The sequence below is a fragment of the Chrysochloris asiatica genome, unplaced genomic scaffold (assembly GCF_000296735.1).
Source record: "Chrysochloris asiatica unplaced genomic scaffold, ChrAsi1.0 scaffold00272, whole genome shotgun sequence".
Classification (NCBI taxonomy): domain Eukaryota; kingdom Metazoa; phylum Chordata; class Mammalia; order Afrosoricida; family Chrysochloridae; genus Chrysochloris; species Chrysochloris asiatica.
Window position 1 is genome coordinate 1917581 of NW_006408790.1, and position 17370 is coordinate 1934950.

Below are 17370 nucleotides of genomic sequence, written 5' to 3' on the forward strand. Positions count from 1 at the left end.
ATGTTTGTTATTGTTGTTAAGTGCCATGGAGTTGGGTCTGACTCATAGCAACCCTGTTATTTAGAGTTTTCGAGGAGTGGGTGGTGAGCTTGAACAGCTAACGTAGCATTTCAAATTGACCTTGCAGTCCAGTGTATTAAGCCCCAGTGCCACGCCTTGTTATGTATAACGTTGTTGTTGTGAAGTGCTGTCGAGTTGATTCTGACCCTTAGCGACCTTGTATAGGGTTTCCGAGGAGCAGCTGCTGAGCTTGAACCTTGCAGTTCAAATGGCTTTGCAGTCTGGCACATTAACCCACAGAGCCACACCAGGACTCATGTATAACATAGAGTATATAATATAGAATATCTGTAGTCCTACGAGTATCACATAAAAAAATTTGAGAGTTAGTTTTTTTTAACATTCCTGTCTTAGTGCAAACTCTGATGACGTGGATTGAGAAGTTCCTAAGCAAATCTCGTGTGTGCTAATCTTGTGTTATGCCTGTGTATGGACCCTAAAGGCTAACGTACTCAGTCCTCACTCCTCACTTGTGGTTACTAGGGGCTAGCTTTGTTCATTCTGAAAGGGAATAAATGGGGTTGCTCTATAAATCTTGTTTAAGTGTTTAAGGACTGATTTTAATTATTTGTGTAAGCAGTACACCAAACATGAAGAATTTTCTTTTGACAGACTGTTAACCCACCATCCCACTCTCCTGCCCTCCCCATTAATTCTCTGCAGCTTGGATAAATTGTTTCTGAAATAAAGCTTGTAAAGTACTAAGAATAATCTGTGATTGGTCAAAGTTAACTATTATGCTCTTTTGTCTTACAAAGAAGAGGATAGTTCTGATTTCAGAGTGCTCCTTTGGCTGTCCCTTCTCCAGAAGTGAAGTCATAATAGTATAATAGCAGGCTTTTATGTATCATCTTAAGAAAGAAGTTTTCTGTTTTTGTTCCTGCATTTACTTGGCCAGATCATATTGTATAATGTTATTTAATTCCTAGTCATGAGTATGATGTTCCATAAAATCCTTTTGTTTTCCCTAATGGAAAACATTCACGGTGTATATTCACCATGTTTCTGCTGGTTTGTGTTTAAGGCTGTCATTGAGTGGAGGCATCCTTTTGAGACTTTGAATTAATACTCAGGACATGTTAGCCTTTACTGTTATTATTTTCAAGAAGTATTATTATGCTATTAAATAGCTTTTAAAATTTGTTTTATATACTATGAGTATCAATAAATAGTGAAAGAATGCAATTATGCAAACACTCTACCCTTTGTATGGGAGTATTTCAACAGCTCTCTCGTAGAGCTTGCTCTTTGTCCTTTGACTCATCCTTGTCCAGTTCAAAACGTACTCTGATGTGATTTACTTTCCTGGGATTATGATAGATTTTCTGTGGACTTAAAGGTTTTAGATATGACAAAATTAGCACTCAGGGATTTCATTCATTTACTGATATTTAATTGAGCTTTCAGTGAGTGTAAGGTTATGCCAATCTGTCCTTTAAGGGCCATTTAGTCGGTAAAATAGATACAGTGCTAGAAGTTTAAAAAGACATAATTATAGAGCTAATTTGTAAGAAATACAAATTGGAGTCCTGGTCTGGTGCCCTAAGGTAAGCATTCAGCCTCAAGGTTGGTTTGAGCCACTGGGTCGGTATTTCAGACTCACCAGTCACTCCTTGGAAACCCTATGTAGGGTCGCTATGAGATGGAATGGACTCGACGGCACTGAACAACACCACTGTCATTGTACCCAAAATCATTGGTCGACATTCAACTATTTCACAAGGTAGCATATGATCATGAACCAGTAGTATTGAAGGAAGTTGTTCAAGCTGTAATGACAGCATTGGCAAAAGACAAGGCTCCAAAAACCAAGGGAACACCAACTGACATTTTTCAACAAATGGATTCAACAATATCCAATAAATCTGGAAGACAGCCGACTAGAAGAAATCCATATTTGTGTCCATTCCAAAGAAAGGTGATTCAATACAATGTGTAAATTATTGAACGAGATCATTGGTATCACACTAGTAAAATTTTGCTGAAATTAATTAAAAAACGGTTGTAATAGTACATCAGCAAGGAATTGCCAGAAATTCAAGCTGGATTCAGAAGAGGACGTGGAACTAGGGAATACCAGGAAGATGTTTAACCTTGCTTTATAGAGTATGCACAGGAATGCTCTATACAACCTGATGAAGATCTAAGATTATAGTTTCCAGTATGGGTTGTTGTTATGGCTAAGTGTCTTTGAGTTGGTTCTGACTCCTAACAACCCTGTATAGAGTTTCTGAGGAGCAACTGGTAGATTTGAACTGTCACCTGTGTGGTTAGCAGTCCATCACGTAGCATACAGCGCCACAGCAGGGGTCCTCTGTATGGTCCTTACAACTGGACCAACAACAGCATCGCGATCCACAGACAATGTTGACATATAGTCCAGGATCGCATTTTACCTGTATCCGCAATCAATGTCATGGATGCTGCAGTGAAGAAATCAAATGACAGATTGCATTGGGTAAATCTTTAAAATGTTCAAGAGCAAAGGGCACCTTGAGGAATAAATGTGCCTGATTCAAGCCATAATATTTTCATTTGCTTTATATGCATAAAAATCTAGATGGATAGGAAGACTGAAGAAGAGATGATGCCTTTTAATTATGGTGTTGGCAGAGAATAGTGAATATTATCAAGAAGGAGTGCCAGAAAACCAAATCAGTCTGTCTTGGAAGAAGTTCCGCTAGAATGCTTCTTAGAAGCAAGGATGGTGACACTTGGTCTTTTGTACTTAGGACCATCAGGAGGGACCCATCCATGGAGAAGGACATTATATTTAGTGAAGTGGAGGGTGAGCGAAATAGAGAAAGCCCCTCAATGAGATTGACTGACACCGTGGCTGCAGCCGTGGGCTCAAGCCTGGCAACGATTGTGAGGATGATACAGGACCAGGCGGGCTTTCCTTCTGCTGTGTGTACACCTAACACCACCAGGAAGAGGCCATTTAACATGTATAGTCTGGTGGTGCTGTAGGCTAAGCACTGGACTGCTAACCACAAGGTTGATAGTTCAAACCTACCAGCCACTCCATGGACAAAAGATGAGGCTTTTCTTCTCCCATAAAGATTCATAACCTTAGAATCCCTGACTCAGTGGCACCTAACAATATAATAACAACAATCTGCTTTTGAAATTTCAGTGGCATTTCTCAGTGGTATAAGGTCAGTTTGAACCACAAGGTTGGTGAGGGTTTACAAGGAGTGGCTGGTGGGTGTGAGCCGCCGATCTTGTGGTTCAGGGAGCTCTAGTAGCATAGTGGTTGCAAACTGGGCTGCTAATTTCATGGTCAGCAGTTGGAAGCGACCAGCTGTTCCACGGGAGAAAGATGAGGCTTTCTGCTCTTGTAAAGATTTACAGAGCTGGAAATCCTGTATAGGGTACCCTCGCTATGAGTCGGAACCGACTTCACGGCACATAACAACAACAACATATTAATTAATGGAGTCCTGCTGTGGTGCTGTGGGTTAATGTGCTGGACTGCAAAGTTGGTTTGAACCGCAACATCGGTGGTTCAAGCTTACCAGCTGCTCCTTGGAAACCCTATCCAAGCTTGCTGTGGGTTGGAACCAACTCGACAGCACTTAATAACAACAGATTAATTGATAAGGGAGTAAAGCACTGTTTTCCACTCAAGAAGCAATATTGAGCAGGATTTTAGAATGTAGCAGCCTCAGAAGACTCTAACTGCTGCATACTTGCAGACGGGCCTGGTGGTGACTTGTGCATCCTCCTGGACAGAGGAGCGGGGACACTTCTGGCTGTCTCCCCTGAGCCTGGGCACACTGGCAGCGGGGAAGCTGTAGCTGCACACTACACCCCAGGGCTGTGCACTGCACAGGCCCAATCCAGACTCTGTGTATCATCTCTGTTCTTCCCCGATGACCTCTTGTTAGTCTGCCCTCAGTGGTGGTCCTCTGGGTGGGTGTCACCCCCTGGCCCCTGGCTTCTCCCCTCTTGGCCCAGGGGTGCCTGCCACAGCCTTGACTGGCAGGTGATGGATGGAGAGGGAATGGTGGTTGATGACAAGTTACCACTCTGGGTGGCAGGTGTCACCAACCCTGGTGACCCCACTGTCTGTACATTTCAGTACAGCCCTCCTGAAGTGGACTGTGAATCTACCATTCGTCTCACTGGAGAAAGATGGTGCTTTCCGCTTCTGCCAAGAGACAGCTTTGGGACCCCTATTACAGGGTCTACTCTTTGGCACTTAACAACTATCAGCTCGAGCATGTGCTACCATGTATACCTTTGGTACTGCTTCCAATCTGTAATCCTGACTTTTCTCAGCATGTCAGCATAGGGTTAAGGTGGGCCGTGGGCTGAGGGCCACTGCCAGACTTGATGTGGCAACACTAACAAGGAGGCACATGTTCCACGGCCTCCTTCTGCTCGTTGAATTGATGCCACCATTCCAGTGGCTTGTGCCCTGCATGTGTTCATGCAGATTCCCTGCCAAGTAATTGTCTGAGGGGCCTTAAAAAGTTCATGGAAAAATGAATCAAAAGACAATAGATTTTCCCACCTGCTTTTGAAGTCCCTTGTATTTCGACAAAAATTACCTCATATTTTATTGACTCGTTTTATTAATTCTAGAGGCTTGGTGTGGTGCTGTAGGATAAGCACCCAACCTCAAGGTTGGTTTGAACCAAAAGGTCGGCAGTTCAAACTCACCAGCTGCTCCTTGGAAACCCTATGCAGGGTGGCTATGAGTTGGAACTGACTCGATGACACGGAACAGCAGTTGTTAATTCTGTTTCTAATGGGTGCTCTCTCAATTAGTCAACATCTAACATATACTGTTTCATTCGTAAAGGGTTAGGGTTGTTGTTGTTAGGTGAGAAACAAATATTACACATTTTGAGCATGTAGGTGATGCTGAAATGTTTATGTCCTTGGTGGGCTTCCCGTTGAGCCGCCATTGCTGCCTGACTAGTACGGTAGATCCTGACTTTCAGGCAAAGACTGATTGTGCTGAATGTCACTGTCAGATTGATACTCTGTTTTAGATTCCAGTTCTGCCCTCAAAACACTCAAGGAGTCTTTGTGTTAGCCCTGTAATGGCTGAGACCCCAGGACATATTTCAAATCCAAAGTCTAACTTTTAGGGTGGGAAGTGTGAATCAGGGAGCTTTAGAAAAGGATTGAATTAGGGAAGGCTGAGTTGGGAGGTGGGGCTCTGTATTCCACTGAACAGAATGTAGAACAAAGGGTCAGATCCTAAGAGTCTGATTATTTTAACTTTATTTCTAATATGAGAAATATCTCAACACATCCATACTTAAAAGGTAAAATACCATCTACAGCAAGAGGCACACACGTATTTCATGATTTATACCATTTTTGTTTTCAGGTGGGTGCATGTCTAACAATTCCCAGTTTCTCCCTCTACTTGAGCGTGAATGGCTCTTTAGAGATGATGTAGTCCTCTGGTAGCAGAGTGGTTACGAGTCTGGCTGCTAACCTCATGGTCAGCTGTTCGAAACTACCAGTGATTCCGCAAGAGAAAGAGGAGGCTTTCTGCTTCTATCAAGTTTTGTAGCCTTGGAAAACCCCATACAGCGTCGCTGTGAGTTGGAACCAACTCTATGGCACTTAACCATCATCAACCACTACCATCACCGTCTAGTCCTTTTTGGCAAAGTGGCTAAATTTGGCCTGGTATGTTTGGTTGGTTGACTGTTTTCAAATGCTTGCTTTCAATTTAGAAGTCTGGTCATTTTTCCTGTCTCTCAAACAACATGGAAGTAGTGGTACAATTGGGTGGAGTTGAGATGCTGTATCAGGAACCTCCCTTTATAGACAGGACTTTCCATTTTGGGAATGGCTCCACATCTGATCTGCCACACAGATTTGCTTATTAATTTGCCTTCAGTAGGAATAAGTTTCAGCTCTGATGGTGCAGCAATTAAGCAGTTGACAGCGAGTTGAACGTTAGGAATTTGAACCCACCCAGTGACTCCATCGAAGAAACCACCTGGAGATGTGCTCCCGTAAAGAGGACAGCCTTGGAAATTCTGCGGAACAGTTCAGCTCCTCCAGCTGGGGTCACCAGGAGTTAGAATGAATTTAAAAACAGCTGCTTTTTTTTTTAGAGACTGAGTTTGGGCTATTTGGTTCAGTCTTATTTGAACGTTGTTGCATTTAAGTAAGTGCCTTTGAGTTGGTTCCAACTTACAGCAACACCGTACAGGGAGGGGTTTGAGAGCAACTGGTGGTTTCCAGCTGCCGACCGCGCAGTCCAATGCTGGCCCTGTGGCATCGTGCCAGGGCCCTTGTTTGACTTTACTGTTGTTGTTGTTGTTAAGTGCCATCGAGTTGGTTATGACTCTTAGAGACTGTGTAGGGTTTCTGAGGAGCAACTGGTGAATTTGAACTGCAGAGCTTGTGATTCAAACTGATCTTGTGGTCCAATATATCATCCCATGGCACCACACCAGGACTCCAGTTTAACACTGATGGTGGTGGTAGTTATGTGCTGTGGAGTCGGTTCCGACTCATAGCAACCCTGTAGAGAGTTTCCAACTCTGTCAGCCTTTATGGAAGCAGAAAGCCTCATGTTTCTCCTGCAGTACCACAGGTAGATTTGAACTGCTGACCTTGAGATTAGCAGCCCATCTCGTAACCAACGTGCTACCAGAGCTCCTTCATTTTAGTATTCGAGTCATGAAATTGGAGCTACATTAGCCTAAGAGTCAAAAGGTCATTAGTGATGGAGCCAGGCAATCTGTCGAAAATCAAATCTGAGTCAGAAACCTGGAATGTTGTCCTGGCTCCATTGCTTCTGGGTCTTAATTCCCCTAATATTTGTTTTCACGGTTGTAATGGGAAGTGTTAGGACTGCCAACACCATGTTATGGCTGCAGAGGTTAACTGTTAATAATACTCACTGGTCCTCTCTGTGCCGAGACTCCAGGCACTGCTACAAAGCCTGTCTTGTGAGAGCTGGCCCGTCTTCAGTTCTGGTCTTTCACTGAAACTGATAGCATGTGCCAGTGAACATCCCCACTGGGCGTAGCATACGGGGTGAATGCTACATACGTGGTACATTACTGGACTTTATTTATCCGTATTTCTTACAGTCTCCAGTCATTGTCATTATTGATAAAGCAGCTCATGTGCCAGGTACTGTGGATTTTCATAAACACATTTGAAAGTGTTATCAAGAAAAATTAAATGTATGGAAGGAAATGTTAAAGTAAAATCTGATTTAAAATCTTATCATCTGGCTTTTGTTATTGTTGAGGAAGGTTATTATGTAAATAGTTAAACAATAAAAATGAGCCCAGGGCTAGCTGAGTGACTGTGTCAGTGGTATAGAGCTGAAGGAAGAGTAACAAAACCATTGAACACCACCGCCTGCTGCCGGGCACAACACACTGTTTATTTTCTTGGATATATTCCCACTTTAAAACTGTAGAGATTTACCATATTACCTCTTAAAAGGGTGTTTACTTTCATTTTATTGTTTCAGAGCACATTCAAGTTTAAATCTGAGAGTGATATTCACCTGGCAGAGCATCACAAACAGGTTCTGTATGATGGGAAGCTTGCCAGCAGCATTGCCTTTACCTATAACGCGAAAGCAACTGACGCACAACTCTGTCTTGAGTCTTCACCAAAGGAAAACGCATCCATTTTTGTGCATTCTCCACACGCTCTGATGCTCCAGGTGGGTGTGTTCTCAGAAGCCCTAACAGCTTCTGCATCGCGCCCGTGGGCATCGCCATTCTACAGGGGCTCGGGTGTTTGTTCTGCGTCAGTGGACTTCTTTTGTTATTTGTTTTCTATTGTATTTAATGCAGTGTTGGCCTTCTACCTTCTGTTTTTAGAAAATTTTGTGTGTGTTGAAGGGGAGGGGGAATGAAATAAGGCATACAAGGGGGCTTCAGAAAGTTCCTGAAAAAAGTCCATTATCTTTTAATTCTATTTTTCCATGAACTTTTTGAAGCCCCCTTATATACTTCACCCAGGCCTTCGTTCCTTAGTAGGAAAACCTGCCGTATATGTTAATTTTGTGTGTTCAGTGTACAGTGATTGGTTAGCTGAGCAGACAGTGTTATATATAAAAATACAGTTTACTTTTAGAACTTACTTCTTATACTTTCTAACATAAAACTTACCTGGGTGTCTTTAAATCCATTAATGTTATAGCTTCTTCTAAAGCACCTTATTTTGATTTGTAGCTTCATGTTTTCAGTCTAGAAGATTTCAAGTTTAGTTGAATTTAAAAGTGATTATAAAAATACTTCATTTAAAAAAACATGCACTGAGTTATAGAATTGAGGGCTTTTCAAAATGACAAGGTGTGATAGTTTGGAGCAGGAGATAGTAATGAGAATTATTTTTTGATAATTGAAAACACATGTTTGTTTTTGACCCTAGGATGTGAAAGCTATAGTAACACATTCAATTCATAGTGCGATTCACTCAATTGGAGGGATTCAAGTGCTCTTCCCACTCTTTGCCCAGCTGGACAACCGGCAGCTCAGTGATAGTCAAGTGGAAACAACGGTCTGGTACGTTTCTCTGAATGCACATTTCCTGAAGTTTTCAATGCTTCCAAAGGCCGGAAGGTCTACTCAGCACCTGTAAGGGCTAGGACCAGAGTGGATAGTTACACAACATTTAAAAATGATGTTTAGATTCTCACTTCTGTGTTAATAACTTGCTTCTTGCCCAATGTCACGTAGTAGGTGCAGTTGAGAAAAGATGACAGTTCTGACCTTGACCTTTGCCAGTACTCATGAAGTCTGAGTTGTTCATGAAGTCTTCTTAGGTTGAGGACAATACTAGGAGAAAGGGTATTCAGTAACAGTTAGGGCTCTGTATGATAAGCACTGGACTGTGAACCACAAGGACGGTGTTTTGAGCCCACCTCCCTGGAAGAAAGAGGAGGCTTTCTGCTTCAGAAGATTTACAGGTTCGGAAACCCTGTACAGGGTCGCTATGAGTTGAAACTAACTCAATGGCACTTAACAACAACAACAACAATAGTCTTTATCTTCAATGTGAGAGTCATTTTCTTATGACATTGTCATGCCTGTGCTTTATGACACTGACATTGGGTTTTCTGTATCTGTAGTTTATATTTGAGGACCCAAATCAAAGCAGGTCTGTGTAAAAAGTCCTAATCCTCTACTAAGGTAGACCTCATAGCCAGTGTTTGTCACTTTCCTTATTTTTATTACAGAATACCTTATGCACCGGACTCTGATATAATCAGTCTCATGCTGTAGGGTTATGCACTTAGGAAATGAAATATGAAATTCTAACATCTATTGTGACTGTTTACATTTACAATGTCATGTTTGGGGAATCTCAAGGGCAAATTATATAGGCAAGTGTTCATTTTTATTCCAGCAATAATGTAGGAATGTTTCATTAGTATGGATGTATATTTCTGAAATTCTTCATGCGCCAGTCAATTTTGAATTGATGGAAAAACGAGTGAATGGAGTTAAAATGGAATAAATGTAAGATCCACTGGAATAGAGTACCTGATTTTCTAATATTTATTATTTAAATGAGCTGTTAACTGAATTTTATTTTCACATTGCTAGTAACATGAGTGGAGTCCTGGTATGGTGCTGTAGGATAAGCACTGGACTGCTAACAGCAAAGTTGGCAGTTCAGACCCACCAGCCGCTCCTTGGAAACCCCATCCATACGGGGTTGTTATGAGTCAGATCTGACTTTACAGCACTTAGCATCAGCAGCAACATGGCTTCTGTGTGACTCTTAACTGTGTATGTGGCCTGTACACACAGAGAGTCCAGCTCACACCCAAGGGCTGTGAGTTCGTTCTTGGCAGCACTACATGCAGGCTGGGGTTCCTTGGTGACAGCTCGGGGTGAAAGGGAACCCTGAGGCCCTGCCTGCGGTGATAGCACTTTGCTGGGAGAATCTGAGTCACTTCACCAGGAGCTGGACCAGCATAGTGGAAGCATTTAGGCCTGATTTTAATTCAGAAGTTTTCCTGTTGATTAGTAAATGAAAAACTAGTAAGTTCTATGAGCAGGATTTAGAGGCAGGTGGTGGTGGTGGTGGTGGTGTGCCGTGCTGTGCTGTGAAGTCGGTTCCAACTCATAGCAACCCTCTATAGAGTTTCCAAGGCTGTAAATCTTTGATGGGAGCAGAAAGCCTCATCTTTGTCCTGCGGAACCGCTGGTAGTTTCGAACTAGCTGACCTTGAGGTTAGCAGCCCGACTCATAACCACCTATGCTACCAGAGCGCCTTTTAAGAGGTAAGTAGCCACTAGAAATGGAATATTCTTCAAGAATTAATATGGAATCCCTATTGAAAATCATTGAGTGAAACTTGTTGCTCAGTCAAGAAACAATCTGAAAGATTAAACAGATTGAAGTTATATAACGAAAATAAGAACCAAGGTCTATGCCAACTTGTGTAGTGTGATAAAATTGTGGTAAAACCAGAGGTACCAGGTTACCTTGTCCGTTCATCCAGTACGCTTGCTCATTTCCCTTGCCTGTTTTCTAAAGCCACTCCCGGTGTGGTGCTGCAGGTTAATGTGCTCTGCTGCAAGGTTGGTCTGAAGCTCAAAGCTGGCAGTTCAAGCTTTCCAGTGGCTCCTCAGAAACCCTACACAGGGTCACTATGTGTCAGAACTGACGCGACGGACCTTAACAACAACAACAGAAGCATTATAATTTTTTACTGAACTCTGTTTATTCCATCATGGATATAAACGACAGTGTAAGAGGTTAACATTCTAATTTTTATTGTTTTGGTTTGTTTTCAGTTCTTTTGTATCATTCATCTTCCTGTTTCCCTGTTACAATATGCCAGCCTTTTTAGCAACGTATATGATGTTCTTAGTGTATGTTGCTGGTGGTAGTGTGCCATGGAGTCAGTTCTGATTCACAGTGACCTGTAAAGGGTTTCCGAGGTTGTGAATCTTTATGGGAGCAGGAAGCCTCATTTTTCTCCCTCAGAGCAGCTGATAGATTCAGAGCACAATTTGTAATCCACTATGCTACCTGGGCAGAGGACACAAACAGATAGCCACTCTCCTCAGTGGTGATGCACCTCCAGTTCTAAGCTGCCTTGTGATTCAGCCCTGTCCTTTTATTGAATGTTTAGCCATTTTTCATTAACTGCCTCAAAGTCCTGTATGTTGAGATTGGCTCTTTGGTACATAAGTGTTTGCATCAGTAATACACAGTCCTTTGTGATTTGAAGCTGAGGAGGGGTCATGATAGACAGACAGACATGATAGATCAATGTTTTTAGTTTTTAAAATGTTACTGGCAAGTTCACGAATGGGAGCTCTCCCTGTATGTGAAGAACAGCTCCTTCATTGGAGGGCACAGGTGGGCAGTGGGAGGTAGCATTTCTTGTTTTATGGCCCTATATTGAACCCATGTCGATGAAAGCCATTGATTTAGGATGTATCATTTCAGTTTTAGTTAGTTTTAAATTGTTACAGCTGAATGAGAATCAATTTGAAAATTGTATATTTTCCAGAGAAAATTTGTATTTGTTTTTTTTTTTTAAATGTATTTGCAGACTGTGGGGAAGGAGGGAGGATATTTTTTTAAAGTTTGTAGAAAAACTCCATTATTGTTTAATTTCATTTTTCCATGAACTTTGGAAACCCGCCCCCCTTGTAAACACATGACAAAAATGGTAATGTTATATAATTGATCAGCAGACTTTTTAGAGAATTGAGCTCAGTTGTAAAATAATTTATGTCTCTGTTCTGTTTCAAGTCAAATAGTTTAGTCTCTGTGTTCTTACCTTGAGGCCCCTTTTCTGAATAATTTATACTTTTTCTGTCAGCCTTGCCTCTCTGTGGTTTATGTGATAAGTTATCACATGATCGCTGTCCCAGTCTTAGAAACCTGGTTGATTTTTTTATTATGTGGTTCAGAATTCTATTACTTTTTTGAAAGAATCACCTTATTTTCTGGATCCTGGTATAGTGCTGTAGGATAAACACTTGACCATAAGGTTGGTTTGAACTGCAAGTCAGTGGTTCAAACTTGCCAGCACCTCCTTGGAAACCCTGTACAGGATCGGTAGGAGTTGGAACCAACTCGAGAGTACTTAATGACAACAACTACAAAGAGAAGAGTACCTTAGTTGAGCAGGGGAATCTCTCTGCTCTGCTCATTCATGGATTTTAGGGATTACAGTTGTTTTATGTATGGACTTTCAAGTCATGTGACTTGGGTTCAATCCTGACTTCACCATTTTGGGTATGTTATTAACTTCCTTTGTACCTCCATTTCCAATAGGAAAAGAACTGCTCAGACAGACTGGTGTAAGATCGAGAGAGTGCTTGGCCCAGGTGATTGTACATAGTAACTGCTGAGCACCTGGTGGCTTTAGTTACTACAATGCCAATGGGTTCAGTGATCTTCTTGTTGTTGTGAAGTGGTATCCAGTCCATTCCAACTGAGAGCCGCCCTGGGTAGGGTTTCTGAGGAGCAGGTGGTGGGTTTGAACTGCTGACATTATTTTATAACAACAGTTTTAGAGAGATGTGAGTTGTTTTTATAGGTTTTATATTACTTTATACTTGAACTTCTCTCTACCATTGAAGTGCTTTATAATAGAGAATTATTTAGGTAATTAAGTAAATCATGTTTTGATTTTGTTATGGTGATGAAAACTGATCTTGAACCATCCACCTGGTTGCACAGTAGTTAAAAGGCTCAGTGCTAACTGAAAGGTCATCGGTTTGAACCTTCCAGAGATTTCAATGGAGAAAGATGGCAGTCAGTCACTTTGCATGTGACGACAACTTTGGAGACTTCACGGGGCAGTTCTACTCAGTCCTGTCGGGCCTCTGTGAGTCCGAAGCAACAGCATGGCAGTGGGCATCTGTTGTCTAGATGCTGTGGTTAGGTGCCATCGAGTCAGTTCTAACCCACAGTGACCCTGTGTACAACAGAACAAAACACTTCTTGACCCTGTGCTGGTCCCACAATTCTTGTTACGCGTGAGCCCCTTGCTGTTGCCACTGTGTCCTTCCATCTCTTTGGGTTCTTCCTCTTTGTCGCTGACCCTTCCCTTTACCAAGCATGATGTTGGTGTAGTGAGAGAACATGCCAGGAGAACCTTCCAGCGGAGGTGCAGAGGACCCTCCCTGGGTTTTCTTTTCTTCATGTCAGTGTCTCTTAGCCCAGCTCCCCATGAGAATAGCTAAAACAATTGTGAAACAATGTGAAAAAAAGATGAATTTAGTTGGTTTCTATTGCCCAAATGGAAGACTTAACTCTAAAGTTACTGTAATGAAGACAGTGGGGGATTCATATTAACAGTATGATTGCCACACGTAGCTGTGGAGCAAGGAAGGCCAAGTTCAGAAATCATCCCACTCAAATGTTGACAAAGGTGCCAAAGCATTGCAGCAGATGAAGAGTGCTCCTCAGCCTAGAGAGTGAGCATCACTGCCAACCTCACACTGCATGTGAAAAGGAATTAAAACCACCTCTTAATAGAGGCCATGGGCTCCTGGTGTGGTGCCTTACAGTTAGCACTGGACTGGGAATCACCCACCAGTTGTTAAGAGTCAGAACTGACTCCATGGCACTTAAAAACAACACTAGAAGCCATAAGCCTAAAACACTTTTAGAATAAAACAGAGGGGAAAGCATTTGAACCCAGGTTAGGCAAAGAGTTGTTAAATAGGACACCAGACATGTAGTCATAAAAGAAAAACAAAATCTGTGAATTTTATTTTTGTAAAAGATACAATAAAAAGACAAGCTACAGATTGGGGAAAGGTATGATATATTACTTATATGTCAAAAGAGTTATATCTAAAACATAAACAACTTTGAAAATTCAATCGTAAGAAAATAAACAATCCAATTAAAAATATGGACTAAAGATTTGAAACTTTACCAAAGAGAATGTAAAGATACCAAGATAGCACATGATATTTATTATCTTTAGTATTAAAACCGTTAGGAGGTACCACTACAAACCTGTGGTTGATCTTAGGTACCATTGAGTCAGTTTCAACTCATAATGACCCTGTGCACAACCAAACAAAACACTGCTCTGTCCTGCACCTCCATCCCTGTTGTTACATTTGAGTCCGTTGTTGCTGCTACTGTGTCAAGCCACCTCATCAGGGGTCTTCTATTTTTCCCAACTCTTCACTTTATCAAGCATAATGTCCTTCTTCAGGGACTGATCCTTCCTAACAACGCGTCTAAAGTATGAGAGATGAAGTCTCTCCATCCTCACTTATAAGGAGCTTTCTGTCTGCACTTCTTCCAAGACGGATTTGTTTGTTCTTCAGGCAGTCCACGGTACTTTCAGTATTCTTTGTTGTTGTTGCTGTTGTTGTTAAGTGCTGTCAAGTAGGTTCCGACCCATAGCGACCCTGTATAGGGTTTCCGAGGAGTGACTGGTGAGCTTGAACCGCCGACCTTGCACTTCAAACGGCTTTGCATTCTGGCACATTAACCCACAGTGCCACACCAGGACTCCTCAGTATTCTTTGGGAACAACATAATTTGTGGCAGATCATCCAAGCCCCTTCCGGGTGTGTTTGAACATCTAAACGTTTCTCTAGTTAGTTGAGCACTTAGCTGTTTGCAGCACACAGGGACTCCACATGCTATTAGAATATCCAAAATACTTGATGGTGCCAAGAGCTGCCAAGGGCACAGAGCAGCTCAGACACATGATGTGGTTCAGCACTCTGGAATATAGTTTGGGAAATATAACTGGGTTCTAAAGTTAAACATTCCCTCACCATGTAATCCAGCCTTCCTACTCCTGATATTTATCTGACAAAATTGAATGAAAACTTGCATTAGCAAAAACATTTATGTGGATGTTTAAATTGTTTTTTCTTTATTTAATTTTTGGTGAAAATATTTACAGCAAAACCTCCCATGTCACAGTTTGTAGGTAACATTGGTTACAATCTTCAGGTATATCGATGGTTTTATTCATTCCTGTTTGTAGTTTCACTGTACTAAATCTTCATGCCCCTAATCTTCTTGCCTCTGCTTTATAGTAATTGTTGACCCTTCGGTCTTATCTGGATAATATTTTTTAAGCAGTATTTTATTGATTTTTTTAAAATGAAAGCTTATACAGCAAGTTAGGTTTTTATTTCACACTTTAACACATATTGTTCAATGATGCATCATTAATATTTATAAGTAAATTTGTGCTAAAGACAATTCAAAGGCACTTGATAAGGAGTTGCCAAAAATTCAAGCTGGCTTCAGAAGGAGACATGAAAAGAGGGATATCAGTATTGATGTCAGATGCATCTTAGCTTAAAGCAGAAAACACCAGAAAGACATTTACCTGTGTTTGACTCTATAAAGACGTTCAGTTGTGTGGATCATAACACATGGTGGGGAACATTGGGAAGAATGGTGTGGCACTGCCGGCTAACGTGCTGGACTGCAAATTTAGTTTGAATCTCAAGGTCAGTGGTTCAAGCTCACTAGCTACTCCTTGGAAACCCTATACAGGGTCACTGTGTGTTAGAACCAACTTGTCAACACTTAACAACAACAACAATTATACTCATGTACAATCTGTACATGGACCAAGAGGCAGTTCTTTAAACAGGACCAGGGGCTACTGCATGATCAGGAAAAGTAGGGAGAGTGTGGGTCAGTCTGTATGCTGAGGAAAGAACTCAGGAACTTGACTAAATGAAGCAGAAAGCGGCATCAGGATTGGAGAAGACTCATTCATAACCTGTGCAGATGGCAAGCAGTGCGACAGAACCAGCTGACTAAAAGTACAGATGACTAGAGCACTTCCTGATGAAGATCAAAGACTACACCCTCCAGTTTAATTTGCATATAATGTAAAGAAAGCGAAAATCCTCACACCTGGATCAATAAACACCACCATGGTAAGTGGAGAAAATATTGAAGGTGTACAGACTCTACTTTACTTGGATCCACAAGTAATACCCAAGTAGTAGCAACCAAGAAATCAAACCAACGTACTGCATTGGGCATATCTGCTGCAAAAGATCTCTTTAAAGTGTTAAAAATAAAAAATGTCGCTTTGAAGACTAAGGTGCACCTGACCTAAGCCATGGTATTTTCAGCCATCTCATGTGCATGTGAAAGCTGAACTGTGAATATGGAAAACAAAAATTAATATCTTTTAACTGTGGTATTGGTGAAGAATGTTGAATATACCACAGGCTGTCAGAGGAACAAATACATCTGTCTTGGAAGAAGTGCAGCCAGAATGCTGCTTAGAAGTGAAGATGGAGAGACACTGTGAAAATGGCAAGACTGCCTCATATACTTTGGATATGTTATCAGAAAGGCCAAGTCCATGGAGATGGACATCATGTTTGGTAAAGTGGAGGGTCAGCAGCAACGAGATGGCTTCACAGTGGCTTTACCAATGGCTCCCACATAACAGTGATTGTGAGGGTGTCGCAGAACCACGGAGTATTTTCTTCTGTTGTGCATGTCGTCACTCTGAGTGGGAATCGCCTCAATAGTACCTAACTGTAAGAACAAAGATGGCGAATGTCCATGCACGGCTTTTCATGTGTTTTGGCTGCTTGCATTTTCATTCCCTGTATGGCAAATCTTCTGTTCACGTGCTTTGCACACTTTTGAGTGGGTTGTTTGTCTGTCTGTTTTCTATTGATTTGAGAGATTAGATCGACCCTTATTAGATAAGTCATTCCTGAAGATTTCCTCCCCAGGCTCTGTCTTCCCCACTGAATACACACTGACCCCTTGTCACAAGTCAGTGTCTTCCTGGGCTCTCCCCACTGTTTCACTGGTCTTGCTATCCATCACTGGGTCAGTACAGGCAATCTTGATGACAGCGGTTGTATGGTGTTTTCATATAGGGAGGCTGAGGTCACCTGCTTTGTTCCTTTTTTTCAGTATTGCTTTAAATCTGTGGGGTTTCCCCCCTTTTATATATGTTGGTCACTAGGTTTTTCTATTTCTGTTAGTATATTTTTAAAGTTGTATCATTATCGAACTGTACCTGTAGATCACTGTAGGGGGAATTAACAGCTTCACGTCATCCAGTCTTCCAATCCATGAGCACGATATGCCTTCCCATTGTTGTAGGTTTGAAGCATTCTCCTCACCCTGCTACACTGGCTGTTCCTCGAGCTCCTCATGCTCACTTGTCTCTGGCCTCAGTGACACTCAGCGACACCCTCTTCAGCGCCAAGCTCTCTTCTCATCCCCTCCCAATTACATGGCCTGCCAACTTCCAAGGCTGATCAGAACTGCCTTAAAAATCGGGCTAGAGCTTCCTGAGGTTAGCTTGTTTTCTGAGTTCCCTATTTGGCCTGTTGTTTAGCCATGTCCTCACAT

At 41.9% G+C, this 17370-nt stretch overlaps 1 protein-coding gene across 1 annotated transcript in view; it reads left to right on the forward strand.

The window, feature by feature from the left end:
* NBEA (neurobeachin) overlaps positions 1 to 17370 on the forward strand; it is an 822532-nt gene that overhangs the window by 96416 nt on the left and 708746 nt on the right. The window contains exons 9-10 of the mRNA XM_006874376.1: positions 7529 to 7726; positions 8440 to 8573. Coding sequence (XP_006874438.1) covers positions 7529 to 7726; positions 8440 to 8573 — 332 coding nt within the window. The remainder of the gene's footprint in view (positions 1 to 7528; positions 7727 to 8439; positions 8574 to 17370) is intronic.